At 39.9% G+C, this 15812-nt stretch overlaps 1 protein-coding gene across 1 annotated transcript in view; it reads right to left on the bottom strand.

The window, feature by feature from the left end:
- ASTN1 (astrotactin 1) overlaps nucleotides 1-15812 on the bottom strand; it is a 252732-nt gene that overhangs the window by 2642 nt on the left and 234278 nt on the right. The window contains exons 19-22 of the mRNA XM_063299889.1: nucleotides 9819-9970; nucleotides 6760-6895; nucleotides 4435-4535; nucleotides 1182-1365 (exon numbers count right to left, since the gene is read on the bottom strand). Coding sequence (XP_063155959.1) covers nucleotides 1182-1365; nucleotides 4435-4535; nucleotides 6760-6895; nucleotides 9819-9970 — 573 coding nt within the window. The remainder of the gene's footprint in view (nucleotides 1-1181; nucleotides 1366-4434; nucleotides 4536-6759; nucleotides 6896-9818; nucleotides 9971-15812) is intronic.

Raw genomic sequence — 15812 nt, 5'->3', positions numbered from 1 at the left:
CAGGGAGTAAAAGCACTGTCCAGAAACACATTTTGTAGGGTGGTTGGTGGCACCTTTTCCTGTACTTGGTGATATTGGTCAGGATAGGAATTTCAGCTGGGAAGATCACCAATTGTTGCCGTTACAGGGTTGCATGCTAGAGCTGTATGAACAGTGGCACAACAAGGCCCAATTCCAGAGGCACATGATTCATGCCAATATAGTTTCCTCCCAACTCTGGAGGAAAACATGACAAAGTGGCTACATAGATGAGCCCCATATGTAGATTAGGGCTCATTTATATTCATGTCTTTGCTCCAGTTGCATTTAGAATAAGGGTGGAGATAAATTTCCATCTGAAACAAAACCCAGTTTATCCTAGATTGTTGCAAGAGCTACAGAGAGGGAAATTCCATAACAATCACCTTTATTTTGCAAAGAATAACAGGAAGAGATATACAGTTTCAGATCCTTGCCTGCTCCCTGAGTTTGACCCTGAAAGAGTTTAAATCTGTTTTGAGATTTCATTTTCTGCAACATAAACACTGAGTTCTTTGGTGTCACAACAATTCAATTAACTGAAGCAATACAAAAACCTGTGAATCTGCTTGACCAAAGGCAAAAGTGCAATGGGTATGTGCTTCATGAACAAGATTTTCTCTCACAGCACTGGGGAGGAAGGGAATGTCTGTCTCCAGCTGGAGGGACTATGTAATTGTTTGAAAGAGAAAAAGGTTTGTAAAGAGTGGAACAGTGATCCACTCTCCTAGTTGAGCAAGAATTTGCAAGTGATTTGCCCTGGCAGTCACAAAGCCTGATGACCTGCCTAGAAGTAGAGGACCCAACATCTGATTTCTAAGTTTTATCATGATCCTTTAGAGACTGCAAGAACTGGTAAAATCGTCTCTTTTGAATGGTCCTAACTGCTTAATATCTCATTATCATTTGCCTCATAGCTAGGCAACCTGAGGTCACAGGGCTGCTGTGCAGTCCTCTTGGTAGTGCTTTGGAAATGGTCTCCTACAGCCTTTTTTGCCTGTGATGCTGCACATGAGCCAAGTCTCCTTAGAATGGCACATGAGATCAACATAAATCTGAATGCACTCACTTTGACAATAATGCAATTACTTGCTCCAGACTCCAGTACAAACTTCAGAAATATGCTGAAACAGTTGGAGGGAGGGAAGGAAGGAACATCTTACCGAGGTCCCAGTTCATCCTCACAGCGCCAAGTGAACTCCCCAAAGCTCTCATAGTGCTGGTTGTAGTGATAGAGGACCCGGTGAAGACTTGGGGAGCCCAAGTCCAGTAAGGTATTGTAGGCTGTTTGCTGCTCTTTTCCACTAGTGTAGCCATTAAAGAGGTTGTAGATCTTATCAGCTATTTCTGGATTGGAAAAAAAGGGTGGATAAAATATGGATGTGCATGGTTCCTGTAGAGTACAGCAAGTATTAGCAAACATTTTAAAAATGTTTCTAGCTAATAAATGAGAAGCATTTCCTAACACCTGAGTGAGGCTAGGTGAGGCAATCACTTTGTCTATTCATGCAAGGGTGAAGGGAGAACCTTCACCCTTGAATGGTTCTTGATCTGCATTATAGCCCAATTTCATAACTTAATGTACCAGCATATGTTGTGGCAAGTTGAACAGTAGATGAACTCTTAGACTTCTCCTAGCTGAACTATGTTTTTCAGAGCCTAACAATTAATGCATAATCAATTTGCAGCCTAACTGTTCCCAAGGCATCTGCTTCATCAGAATTTACTTTTGGGCCCTAATATAGCCAATTGCTGACCTTAAGATTCAGAGAGAAGACTCCTAGAAGTTGCACTGAGGTTGGAAAATCCATAGGGCAAATAGATAGAATTAAAGAAAGTGACAGGCAGAAGCCAAACTGTCACTGAAGAGGTAAATATAAGTCTGGCCAATAGCAGTTCAACATGCAGAAACCTACAGGAAAAAAAACAGATAACTGGAAAAGGATAACAAAGAAAAATCCTAGATAAATGATTTACTCAGATGTCCTGGCTTCATGTTCATGTCAGGGATCATATGATCTTTTACATTATGGACAAAAGTCTGAAAGGGATCACGTGTCTTCTGTGGAAGGGATGTGAAGTTCCTTCCAGCACTTTCAAGTGTCCAAACCTGGACTTCACCATGTTCTTGAATAATGCATAGTCATCCATTTCACCCCAAGCAATTTTGCAGGCCACTGACAACAGGTAACTAATTAAATATGGTCTATGACCTTGCTCCATCTTGTAGTTGTGATAAGACTTTTCAAAACTGTTCAGGAAGTAGTCAGGAACTTCAACCTTCCTATATTCTGGAACTTATACTTTTCCACAGGAAATGCTGGGCATTTGGGATTGACTGCCATGGAACATTCCCTGCTCTTCAACTTGAAAAGCAAGCAGCTTGTCCTCTTCCTCCAGCTCATATTTTTAATCTTTCTACTTGCTTCATCTCACACACTGAGATTCCAGGGAAGATGCCAGGTAAAGGCATCTTTTTGGAAAACAGATGATATCAGCAGCTACTAAGCAGCTCTACTAAACAGGAAGGTAGTCCAGGGTGGGTAAACTCAGAGAGCTTCTGAAAGAGTTGGTTTGAGACCTCTAAGTTTCAGCCTATGGTCCTCAGCTGCTATGAATGGTGAAACACTGAAAGGAAATGGCTGGAGGCATTCTAACAGGCTGTAATGGTTGCCTATTCTAAAACACTACCAGACTCATGAGCAGGAATTCAAAGATATCTGATTTATTAAAGAATAGTATGCAGGATCACAGAGAAAGCTGAGAATGATAAAAGCACGCCAAATGCAAACTAAAAACCCTCAGTGTAAATGAGATCCCTCCCCCTGTAGAATCTTCCCAAGTTCACAATCCCAGGTGCTCCTAATGGTTTCTGATGGTCTGTGGGAAAAGGCCTTGAACAGAGAACATAACCCAAACACATTCCATTGTAATGAACACAGATACAGAGCTTGGTACAAGGTTTCACAGCAGCTCCCTCCCAAACAGAAATGCGCATCAGCGCCATGGCATGTGAAACGTTACAATGTATACTATACATTGAAACAGTGAACATGACACAGGCAAAATTGGCATGTATTCTACAATATAACACAGGGTCAACCAAAAGGCTAGAATGATTCTTTGGCATTACTCAAGAATCTGTAAAAATTGAGGCTTCCTTTGGGAAATAGAAAGCCTGCCCTAATGAGCAGCACAAAGAAGAGCCAAACAAAAAAAGAGGTGAAATTAAGGAATCGAGACAAGATAACATATTTTAGGAAATTTTGAGAAACTACACAGAAACAAATCAATGGATACTGATGGCATCTGACCATAAGTTCTTTAAAAGTATTAACATACTACTCGAAATCGAGTCAGTGCTAAAAGCTAGAAGGTAGGTAATGTGACATCAATTTTTATATTTGGAGAAACCCAGGAAAGCATAGGTTGTTCCGCTTAGTGTCTCTTCCAGGCAAATTGGTAAAAATGATAATGAAAGACAAAACAATTAAGCATGTAGCACAGCAAGCCTTGCTGAAGAAAACCGGGTGGATTCTGCAAAGGTAAATGTTGCCTCAGAAGCTCAAAGGTTCTTGACTAAACATAGCAGTTATTGAGATAAGAGGACTTGTCATTTTCTGGATTACTAACTGGTTAAAATAAGGAGAAAGCAAGAAATGGGCAATTCTCAATGGAGGGAATGAACTAAGGAGGTCCTCAAGGATCTATGCAGGGATTTGTGTTTTTTTAATTTGAGCTGATCAAGTTTGTGGATGTTACAAACCGCACAGCTCTGGGTAGCTGTTGTTCTTCCCTTCCCTTCCCTTCCCTTCCCTTCCCTTCCCTTCCCTTCCCTTCCCTTCCCTTCCCTTCCCTTCCCTTCCCTTCCCTTCTTTTTGCAAGTTCCTCACCAACTAATTCAAATGCTCATAGAATATGCTTATAATTTTTACTTCATGAATTCACTGTACTAAACACACTTGATACCAATTTATATAAACATATTCACTTCTTGTTAGAGCTAGAGCTGAAAGGAAGTGGGTTGTTTCTGCATAAACAATACAGAAGCATTGAGCCCTTCACTTTTTAAAATTTTTCTCCCAAAGGAATGAACATTTCTTCCTATTCAAAGAATTCAATGTTTGCTTTCATAATTTTGTCATGTATGTAAAAGCAATTGGCTCTACTGCATTGTGACATTTTCAAATTCACCATAGATACAGAAAAGCAAACATTTACAAGTATAGACTTTTTTTAAAATAATCACATAACATTAAATATATCTCTAATATTCATGAGTGGAAGAATAAGCTTGTCACCTGAAAAATGATGTATTTAAAATAAGCCACTGTTCTTCTAAGTGAAAGCTTTTTTATTTTATTTTTTTGTGTATTGATGGAATCTTTTGCCTTGCTTACAAACTCAAATAGTTACCTTGGGCCTTGACATCATCCACAACTGGACAAGGAGTCTTCACTGTCACATCACTTGACCTTGAGCGTCTCCCTGTGTTATCCACACCCCAAAGTGTGAACCTGGAAATAGAACAGAATTTATTTATTTATTTATTTATTTACTATCCCACCTTTATTATTTTTATAAGTAACTCAAGGCAGCGAACATACCTAACACTCCTTCCTCCTCCTATTTTCCCCACAACAGCAACCCTGTGAGGTGAGTTGGGCTGAGAGAGAGTGACTGGCCCAAGGTCACCCAGCCGGCTTTTATGCCTGAGGCGGGACTAGAACTCTCAGTCTCTTGGTTTCTTGTCCGTTGCCTTAACTACTAGACCAAACTGGCTCTATAATATAACCAGATGTATGTTATACAGAACCAACTGGATTATCACCTAGATTCCTTTAGAATTAATACACCTATTTGATTATATTATATTTCAAAAGACCTATCCCACCTTTCTGCCACCTTGTTGGGCTTCAAAACAGGTAGGAACTAACCTGAAAACAGAATGAAATGTCATAGCAAAGAATTTAAAATATTGGTTGGATCCATATTCAAGCTTTGCATAAATAGCACTTAATTAATTATGCAAACCTTGTCCACTGATTTCACTGGATTAATTGAATGTAACCCCAACACTCAAGCATGTAAATCTGCAAAGCTAAAACTGATCAATATTCACAGACAAAGGCCCAGGAGAACAGAAGTAGGACAATGCTAACCTCACAACTGAAAGATATCCATATTTTAAAAAGATGTCTATAAAAACATTCTGCTAGTGCACAGGAAATAATATTAACAATAACCTCTCTAGCCTCTGAACAAAGGGAACCTGAAACAGTACTTTGATAATTATTTCAGCAGGGGATGGGTTCATGTGGGAAAATACAGTCTTTTCAATGATTCATCTGGCAGTTGGGCTTCCTGAGTAATTCATTTTACTGTCTGAAGTTGTCTGACATTCTGCTATTGACCCTCCCACCTATCAAGATGTGCAGTAGCCCTCAACAAGTCAAGTGATTTTGATCTCTGAGGAAGAAATTCACACATCTCCCCACTTTCTGGCATTAACATTAAAAAAATAATGTAATAGCTAACAGTCTGTCACCTTTATGCGATATTGAAAATCTGCTACCTATGGAACAGTCCCACATTGTCTAATGGTATGACCAGCTTGTGTAATTCTTCAGAAGTGGGGAAAATGTGTACCTATGTATTCTTTCATACAGTTGGGGGCCAAAAGTAGGCTCAGCCCCAGACAGTCATCCTTTTAGACCTACTACCTGAGGCAAAGGATTCATTCTGCCTCATAAATGGACCAGCTTCATATAGGTTCCCTGTTCTCTTTATGGTCACCATATGGAAGGGAAGCAGTGGAGGTTCCAAGACTCTCTTCTTTAGGTAAAATTTCATTATTTTTAAATTTGTCAAACTACATATATCCCTGAAACTATATATTGTTGATAGAGAGAATGAATGATACTGTTCCTCAGTGGGGTCCATGAGGTGGGGGTTGAAAAGAAAATCAAGATGGCAATCACAACAGTGTAATCAAAACCCTGCCCCTTTGAATGGAAGGGTGATCTTGATGCACATACAAAAGGGGTGGGGCTTGGATTGACATCTTGACTTTTTTGATTCCCACCCACCCACCCCCCTTTTTTTCCCCTTACCTCTTCAAAATTTTCCAAGCCAGATTGGTAGCTTGGACACCAATGTCAGCCTGGAAAAATACAGAACTGAAAGGTCTGGTAGGAAAGAATACCCCTTGGTCTGCCTTTACAAGGCTGAGATTGCTGCATTTCTACTTCCAAAGGAAAAAAAAAATGTGCATGGTGGGGTGAGTAGAGATTTCGTGGGAAGGAAACATTTTTGTGCCTGTAGGCACTACGGGACACCAGCAAAAGACAATCTTCCCATTCACGTCCACACTAATTTGGGATTATTTCACTGTTCGTTGCTAGTTTCCAGTTTTTCTAGTTCTTTGTGATAGTCATATTTAGTCACAGATTCCCATGTATTTCTTACAATCTGCAAAAACAGTAACCCTGCAGCAGCCTGCCTCTGTGTAACCTCATGGCAAAGCTGCAAGCTAGATAAATCTATAAGGGCTTCTATTGCTCATTCTTAAGATCTTAAAACACTCTACTGACAAAATAAGTGAAGATTCATACCACGCTCCTGCTCAAAACAAAGCTGATGAAGAGTCTCTCCCCCTACCCAGCTTATAAACTGTGCTGGAAGTCCTTATTTTATTCGTTCAAAGAGTACAAAAAGTCTACTATTGCCATTGTAACTCACATGTACATAGTGTCAGATTCCAGACAACGAATGATCAAGGAAATGGTTGTAGACAACTTGTCGGGCACCTGGGCCGGCATCGCACAGGGTGATTTGGCTCCAGAGATTATGTCATCCACAAAACTCAGCACCATCTCTAGGGAAACAGGCAACCCAGCCATTATGTGATAAAACCGGTAGGAAAAGGAGCAAGGACACAAAGGAAAGTGGAGAAAGGGAAGCCATGTTAATCTACAGTAGCCAAAAACCAGGAGGACTCTGATAGCACTTTTTACGACTAAAAATTAATATTAAAAGACTTAAGCCTTTGTCAGTATATGAAGAAATGAGCTACAGCTTATGAAAGCTTACGCCTTTTGATGAAATATGTAAGTCATAAAAGATGCTACTAGACTCCTCTGATTTGGGGGAAAAGCAAGTGTGACCATGAGCTGATAGGCAAATAGTGTTTGACATTGGCACTGTGCTTATTAATGATTTAAGCTGTTTCACTTTTTCTGCCCCATTGAATGGGTCTTCAGGATGACACTTCTCCTTGGATCCTTCATTCTTTCTTATCTACCTCCCAAAGGGCTCTTTTGACAAGATTCTTGGTTTTTCTCCTCTCCATGTACATGCCTCCTCTAGATTTAGCTTATGGCAACTTCAGCCCAGTCTCACATTCTCACAGTTCATAAGGCAACTAATTCTAAAAGAAGGGTGCCACAACCTGAGGGTCCTCACTCAGATTTATTTATTTATTCATTTATTTGAATGATTTATATGGCCACCCATATTACAGCAGTGACTCGAGGCAGCATACAAAATTAAAACAGCAACAATCCCACAGCCAAAACTATAAAGTCTGAGGTTAAAACAATCATCCCAAGTTTTATTTTTTTCCAAACATACATATTAAAAAACAACTTTAACCAATACAGCTTGCCTAATCCTCTGACCCAAATGCCTGGGGTAACAGCCAGGTCTTCAATGACTTACAAAAGGCTACCAGGTCATCTAGATTTCTGGAGGGATGCTGTTCCACAGGATAAATGCAGTCACAGAGAAGGCATGACTCCTGGGGCCAACAAGATGACATTATTTGATGGAAGGGCCCTAGAGCATGCCTTCCCTGCTAGATCTGGTGGGGTGGGCAGAAACAATGGGAGATACGTGGTCCTGCAAATGGCCTGGCCCTATGCCGTATATAGCTTTATAAGGGATAAACTGCAGCTTGAATTGCACCTGGAAGTCCACTGGAAACCAGTGCAGCTTGCAGAGCACTGGTGTTATATGGGAATAATGAAAAATGCCAAAACTGCCCGTGCTGCTGCATTCTGGACCAGCTGTAGATTCTGAATGCTCTTCATGAGCAACTCCATGTAAAGCACATTCCAATAATCCAAAGAGAAGGTGACTAGAGCATGAGTCACTGTAAGCAAAGCCTACTTTGCTTACAGGGCAATTGATGCCCAAGGTGTACCTGTGCAAAAGCCTCCTTAGCCACAGCTGCCACCTGCTCTTTGAGCAGAAGCCTTGAGTCCAGGAGAACCCCCAGATTGTGCACCAAGTCTGAATGGGAAGTGCAACCCCAGGCAGAGTTAAAAATAGAAAATCCCCAAATCGGGGGAAGGGGTGGTTTTAAAAGCCATTGCCATTCAGTCTTGACAGGGATGAGCATCTTCACCATCCAGACCTCCCCAGTCTCCTGGCACTGGAAAAGAATCTTGATGGCATCACCTGGTTGACCCAGGGCAGAGATGTACAAATGGGTATCATCAGAGTACTGATGATACTGCATCCTGTGCCAACAGATGACCTCACACAGCAGCTTTATGTACATATTAAAAAGGAGTGGAGAGGGTAGAACCCTGGGGCACCCCACAAAGTAGGGGCCATGGAATCAACCCTATCCCTCACTAATATTTCTCTTGCGAGAAGTGGCAACCCTGAGAATATTCAGATTCCAAAACATCTGGAATTTTAAAGTTCAGATCAGCACTTGGAACATGAACACAAATCAGGGGCCCATTAACTGATATTAGGTATCTTAAAAATAGGGATTTTATCAGCAGTCTTAGCACTTGCAATTTGTACCAATTGAACTTTCAAGCCAGAAACACCAAGATCTAAGTCTATAATTTATGCTACATTCAGATCAGAACAGATTCAAGCATTATTATCTGCAGAATGGAATGCAAAGTGGAAATTTTGGGATATGCTGAAAATTTCTTCACTATTTCCTAGGTATCAGTAAGTAAAAGAATGTATTCGTTTGGATTAGTCCACTGCGCAGCACAGAGAAGACAAAATGGTGCCAGAAAAATATTTCATCACCAGCATTCCAATGAGCTATACCACAAGAAAATTTTATAAACTGTTGTGGATTCCCCTGAATTTGCCTTCAAATTCTTACGATGTTTGCCTATAGAGAAGCATCACATTTATCTGGACATGTGCTTCATGTGAACAGCAGAAGGAAGGTGACTTTAGTGAGTATAGGGCAAAAGATATTATCATTATGTATAGTATGGAGTACAGTGTTTAAGGATGTGTTTTCTGACCATCTGCTATTCTAGTTGGCTTTTCTTTGATAGTACCTTATTTTCTTATCTTCCTGAATAATTACAACTTTATTGTAATGTTTATACTTTGTTATTGAAATTATACATACAGGTAAGAGAAAACAGTCTGCATTTTCCTTAGTTTGTATTTAGCTCCCTGTTAAGCAGTAAGATTTAAAATCAGATGGACATTTGAGGAGAGGAGAGGAGAGGAGGAAAGGGAAAGGGAAAGGGGAAAAAAGGAAAAGAAAAAGCAAGAGCTTGAATGTGTCAGTAGTTTATTTCCCTATTTATTTATTTGTTTGTTTGTTTGTTTGATTGATTGATTGATTTCTATAGCCGCTCATCTCAGCAATTGACTCTGGGTGGCTTAGGGCCAATATGCAAATTAGACAGATTTTTATTTTAATCAAATGTCTTAACTGCAACTGTTCTAGATCATCTTAATTTAGTAACTAATTTCTCTTAGAGTATTTCTGGCTTTTGATCATCATCAGCAGGATCAGCTGCACTCACCAGTTTCCACCTTTGAATGGTCTAAGCGGTCAGTGATCTTCTCCTGGCGGATGAGGTAATCAACAATCTGCACTCCGATTGGTGGCTCTGAGTGCTCCCACTCCAGCACCACCAGGGAACTGCTAGGCTCATGAACTGTGGACAACCTTAGCCTGCAGGGACACGAGTACAAAACAGAGGTCAGGTGAAGAGGTTCATCTATATACCTCTATAAATGCATGAGAAGCCCCTAAATATACAGTTTATGTTGTTATAATTGCAGTGTTTATCTTGTTCTTTTTTATTGTCTATATTTTCTTCTTTTCTCTCTGTTCTGATAGATATAGATATAGATATAAATATAGATATAGATATAAAGCTATTCCTAAAAGAGCCAGGAGAAGAGAGGAGAGAATATTTTGCTTTTAGGACAAGGATCTGCTTTCTGCAGCAGCCAAAACAGAAATGGCAGCAGAGGCCAACTGAAGCTCTGTAAATCATGAATTTCCCTCAGTCTCCTTCTCCATGTGAATCAGAATTGTTCCATTTCCCCATAGAAATTAAGTCTCCTGCAAGTGCCCTCGGATCTGGCTTCAGCCTGCTTAAGCAGCAGGATGGCACCACGATAAAGGCTCCATTGTAAGGCTGCATCCTCCACAAACAGGAAGAAGGTCTTCTCAGAACCAGGGCAAAGGTGGTGGGCGGTTAAGCCCTTAAAGTGCAAAGTCTGAGGCTGGGCTGCACATGAGGGTATTACGTAACTGAAGAAAACCAGGCATTCATTCATTTATTAATTTATAACCTGCTTTTCACTCTTAAAATGGTGCTCCAAACAATTAGTGGCTTCCTGATTCATATTCTGACTGACCAGCAGGACCTTTTTGTCATCTGTATTAAGCACCCAGTTGTTTTTCTTCCTCGTGATCATGACAGATATAAAAAACCACGTAAGGACTTGAACAGCATCCTTGAATTTCAAACCCTGAAGATTTTAGCCTCAAGTACAAAGGTATTATCTTGACCCCAGATTTACCCATTGAAAAAGAAGTAGCCCTAGGATATCGATTTCTCAGTCTAACTTGGCTGAGCTAACTGCACAAGCATATAGTCACCACCAGATCTACCAGAAATGTTAGATCTGTTCTCCAACAGTGTCAAGTGTTTTAAATGTGCAGTCTGTCTGGGATATAATCAGCATTCCAATAATATTTTTGCTGTATAAGATTCAAAAAATGTCAAGGTATTATTCAACCCTATGAAAGTCAAGTGTGCTCCAGACTCTGGCATTCCCTCTGCAAAAGACATTCCTCACAGACTCCACAGTGACTCTTTAGGGAATGTTCACCAGTGTTTTGTGAGCAGAGTCAATAGCAGAGCCCCTGCTTTTCATGCAGAAGGTTCCAGGTTGAAGCCATGGCCACACCTGATACAGACTTCATAATGGAATCCTCAACAGCTGCTGTAAGTCACAAGACTGAGTTAGATAAGAGCAGGGTTTGAATAAAGCATGTGCCATGTTCCTACATGCGACCAAATGGTATTTGTAGAAGAAAAACAGAGTGCTCTGTTGTACTAGTCTATCCTGCAGCTCTTCCATCCCTTGGAAAAATTCTGGCAACTATCCATAATGGCATAATTAAAATGCTGATACTACTGTTAGAATTATTCAACTCACCCATGCAAGCATGTATGGGCATTACACCTGATAATTGCTATGTGAATAGCTACTGCTAATCAGCTTTTTATTTCAATAGCATGTCTGTACTTCTGAACTTGGTCAGAATTTCCAATTTGGATTACCACTACCAGAATTCCCAGCAAAATCATCCCTTTTATGGTTTACAGCTTGGTCTACAGCAAGAGATGCCAGGAAAGATCATTCAGCAACACACAAGTTGTGGAAGATCACAAGCTGTGCACCCATGCTGCAAAGCAAATATGAAGTGTATGTGTGTGTGTGTGTGTATAATATTTTTATATATTGTATTTATATTTTACGCTTGTTGTTTTAATTGACTACTTTTATTATAAACCACCCAGAGTCCCTCTGATGGGAGGAGATGGGTGGTGACAAATTTGATAAATAAATAAATAATTGCAGACTTCAGATGATCGACAGCAGAATAGATGATCATATATAAGCATCAAGCTATATAGCCTGCCTTCCTGCCTTCCTTCTGCCAAATTACTACCTTGATAATGGGGTCCAACATACAGTATGGCTGCTTATAAGTGAATATTTCAGCCTTCATGCAAAGAATTTAAAACATAGAGCAGAAAAATAAAAAGACGATATGAACTGCAAAATAAATCAAACTAGTACCAAATGACTGAATTACTTATTGAACTGAAAGAGGTTTTAGCCAGTAAGTAAGCATCATAATGACAAGGTGTTTTTGCGTTTGTTTTTAATTTAAGGGGAAATCTGAAATCAGATGCACCATAAATAACATATAGACAAGCTGTCTGCTGGGGGGCGGGGCCATTCACAAACGGCTGCCATGTTCAGATGAGCAGGCAAAAACCAGCACTGGAGTTTAGAAAATTTAGAAAACTTTAATATAAAAGAGTGACTCTGAGGAAGGAAAAAAAAAAAATGGAATCTCAGACGTTTGAGAACAATTCTGATAACAGTAAAGCAGTCTGGGTAGAAGATCTATAGAAAGAAAACTAATAGTTAAAGTTTAAATTCAGATAATACATCAGTTATCAGTTATCAGCTTAAGATATTCCAACTAACTACCCTCCAAACAATTATGAACCTACTATTTATTGGCTATAAATACAGAAGGGATGGAATTACTATAATTATATAATATAATACATATTATGCATTATGAAATTATCCTTCCTGCAAAGAAGAACAATTTCCAACAATCCTTCCACAACATTATGATTTGCTAACCAACCTCGGACGATCACATCTTCCCGCGTGTCAGCATAAAAAATGCGGACTTTTTGCATAATGTGTTGCACGTAGCACGATGTACAAAATACATTCCCCACCCCATCGGCATTATGTCCTGCAAGTGCTAAACAAATAGATCAAGTAAAAGAAGATATTAATAAAGGGATTCAAAGCAGTCTTTCGCAATGTCTTCTCTAAGCCCAAGCCAAGAAATTCTTGTCAGAACTGCCATCTGTATGAAATCAAAAGTATTAATTAATTCCTTTAAATTAAGCAGTTTGTGAATATTCCTTTTGAATGGCACCAATTCGCTCTCCCCGCCCCCCACCCCTTCCTTTGGATATTGGCTTTTGGGCATCTTCACGCACATTTCTCGGCTATTTCAGTGTTTGGAAACATTTTATTTATGTGTTTACTGAAACTTGTCATTCACAGCAAGTGGCAAATTGCATTACAGTTAAGAAAAAATGGTTCTCACTGTTCTGTCATCTGGGCTGAATAGATTGGACTAAGAGCTGATCAGTATTAGGGGAGATTTTCAATTCCTTTGATACTCTGTAAGGGACGTGGTGGCGCTGCGGGTTAAACCGCTGAGCTGTCGATCGGAAGGTCGGCGGTTCGAAACCGCGCGGCGGGGTGAGCTCCCGTTGCTCGTCCCAGCTCCTGCACACCAAGCAGTTCGAAAACATGCAAATGTGAGTAGATTAATTGGTACCGCTTCGGCGGGAAGGTAACGGCGTTCCGTGAGTCATGCTGGCCACATGACCCGGAAGTGTCCTATGGACAACGCCGGCTCCAAGGCTTTGAAACGGAGATGAGCACCGCCCCCTAGAGTCGGACACGACTGGACTTTACGTCAAGGGAAACCTTTACCTTTACCTCTTGATACTCTGTATTTGTTCTATACTTGCCAGGGCTTATATTTCCATTTACATCATGAATCCCATCATAGGATACAGAGAAATTAGTAATAAGAATTTCACAAAAGGCATTTTTTTTCTTTTCTGGATGACTGAATAAAGCCCCTGCCCTTTGCAGAAAATGAAGAACCAACGTATTTAATGGCAATTTTTCTTAGATTTCTCTTGGGCATTGTGGAATATTAAGACTTAATAATATTTTTAAAATATAAGTACTTCTGTAGATAAGCAAAGTCCCTGATTGGAGCTCTAAAAGGTTTCTGAAAATAAAATATAGAGCAAAGTAAGAGGATTTTGAGACTCATACTTCCCAAAGGTTCTCTCATGGATAACCAGCTCAAATCCTGACTACCATCCATTTTGGTTCCTTATAGGCAGCAGATCTGGATCTGTTTCCTGGCCATTTCCACCCTGTCTCCACTCAACATTCCGGTCTATCATGGAACAAGAAAGCCATCCACTGGAACTGGAGTAGTTTCAGGCAGCTCTGAAACACTTTCACTATCAGGCAGCAGGTGTCAGGATGCAAGAAAATCTGACTTCACAGTCCATTAGATCTCTTGTATTGGGATTTTATTGTCATTATTATGGTTTTTGGAAGATGCTTGATGCTTCTTTTTTTTCCCTTTCATTTATACAGTATGTCTCTTTCTTTGATCTATTATTTTTGGGGATTTGAATATGCAGAGGATTATGGATGCAACAGCTAATGTAATCTCCATTTATTTGAAGTTTAGCAAAGGCAATCTTTTCTGCTTGGGAAATTTGCTATTCTTATGCAATTCTCAGAACATGTCAGCTTTTCTAAACAGAAACAGGCTAATTTCAGTACAGAATAAATTGCATTACTGGTACATTCTATCCAGCTTTCTCACCCTTCTAGCCCATCCTTCCGCATCTCTCATACACACACACAGACACAGAAGAAAAAAAGGTGAAAGGTCCTCTGTGCAAGCACTGAGTCATGTCTGACCCTTTGGGGGGATGCCGCTTTCGCGATGTTTTCTTGGCAGACTATAGAGCGGGGTGGTTTGCCATTGCCTTCCCCAATCATCACCTTCCCCAGCAAGCTGGGTACTCATTTTACCGACCTCAGAAGGATGGAAGGCTGAGTCGGCCTGAGCCGGCTACCCGAGAATCCAGCTTCCCCTGGGATCGAACTTGGGTCGTTGGGAGAGTTTTTGGTCGCAATACTGCCACCTACCACTCTGCGCCACACAAGGCTTTCACACACACACTAACCTGTAGAAAAACGGAATACAGTTTTTCCTCCTCCTTTTCTTTCTTCTGCTTAATCACATCTCTGTCTATCCAAAGAGTGACTTACGAAGTACTTTCAATGATTTATCGTGCATGCACAGTGTACCACAGAAGATTTAATTTTAACAAAGCATGATTCTGTTGGAATTTTTTGTAAGTGAACTTTAGACACCATTACTCTTGAGGATAGACTGTCTTCACAGACATATTCTGATTATATACAAGCATATTATGCCAATATTTTTCTCGTTAAAATGGACCATCCCTTCTGTAATAATCAATTCACTGTTGAGGGACTTTTACTGTTAACCAGGAAAATAGGACCACCCTGAATTCTTTAAAAAGTTCCCTGGGCTTCCCTTCACCCCGCAACGTAATTTTGTTCTTCTTGTTGTTGTTCTGTTGGTTGATAGTAATTTCAAATGATTTTAGGTTTTTAAACTGCCATATCTTGATTAAATCTTAAAAGTTACCCATGAATTTGGCTGTCCATTGCTATGTCCAAAATAGTATGTATCAAATTTCACAAAAGTGGAATAAATACATTTAATTATTAAACATAGGATGTTTGGATAATAAAGGGCAGCAGGATGTTAAAACCTATCCATCTTCTATTTGATGACATGCTTGTGCTCTCATAACAATTATGAGCCACGTAGAGAAAGTGATAAGGATATTTTTTTCTAATCTTTCTCAAAATATTAGAACCTGGGTATCATTCAATGAACTAAATGATGTGAAAATTCCAGACTATTTTAGGACAGTAAAAGTAGGCATTCCTTTACTCCATTCACATTTAATCTTGGACTTCACTTCCACAAGATAGCTTTATGAGAGGATTAGAGAGGTTCATGAGGGATAATATATTACCTCCACTGACAGAGGCAGTAGGTCAGTTTCTGTAGAACATGAGCAGGACCTGCTATT

The sequence above is a fragment of the Candoia aspera genome, chromosome 3 (assembly GCF_035149785.1).
Source record: "Candoia aspera isolate rCanAsp1 chromosome 3, rCanAsp1.hap2, whole genome shotgun sequence".
Classification (NCBI taxonomy): domain Eukaryota; kingdom Metazoa; phylum Chordata; class Lepidosauria; order Squamata; family Boidae; genus Candoia; species Candoia aspera.
The sequence above is the reverse complement of the archived record's forward strand: the minus strand, read 5'-3'. Positions and strand labels throughout refer to the sequence as shown.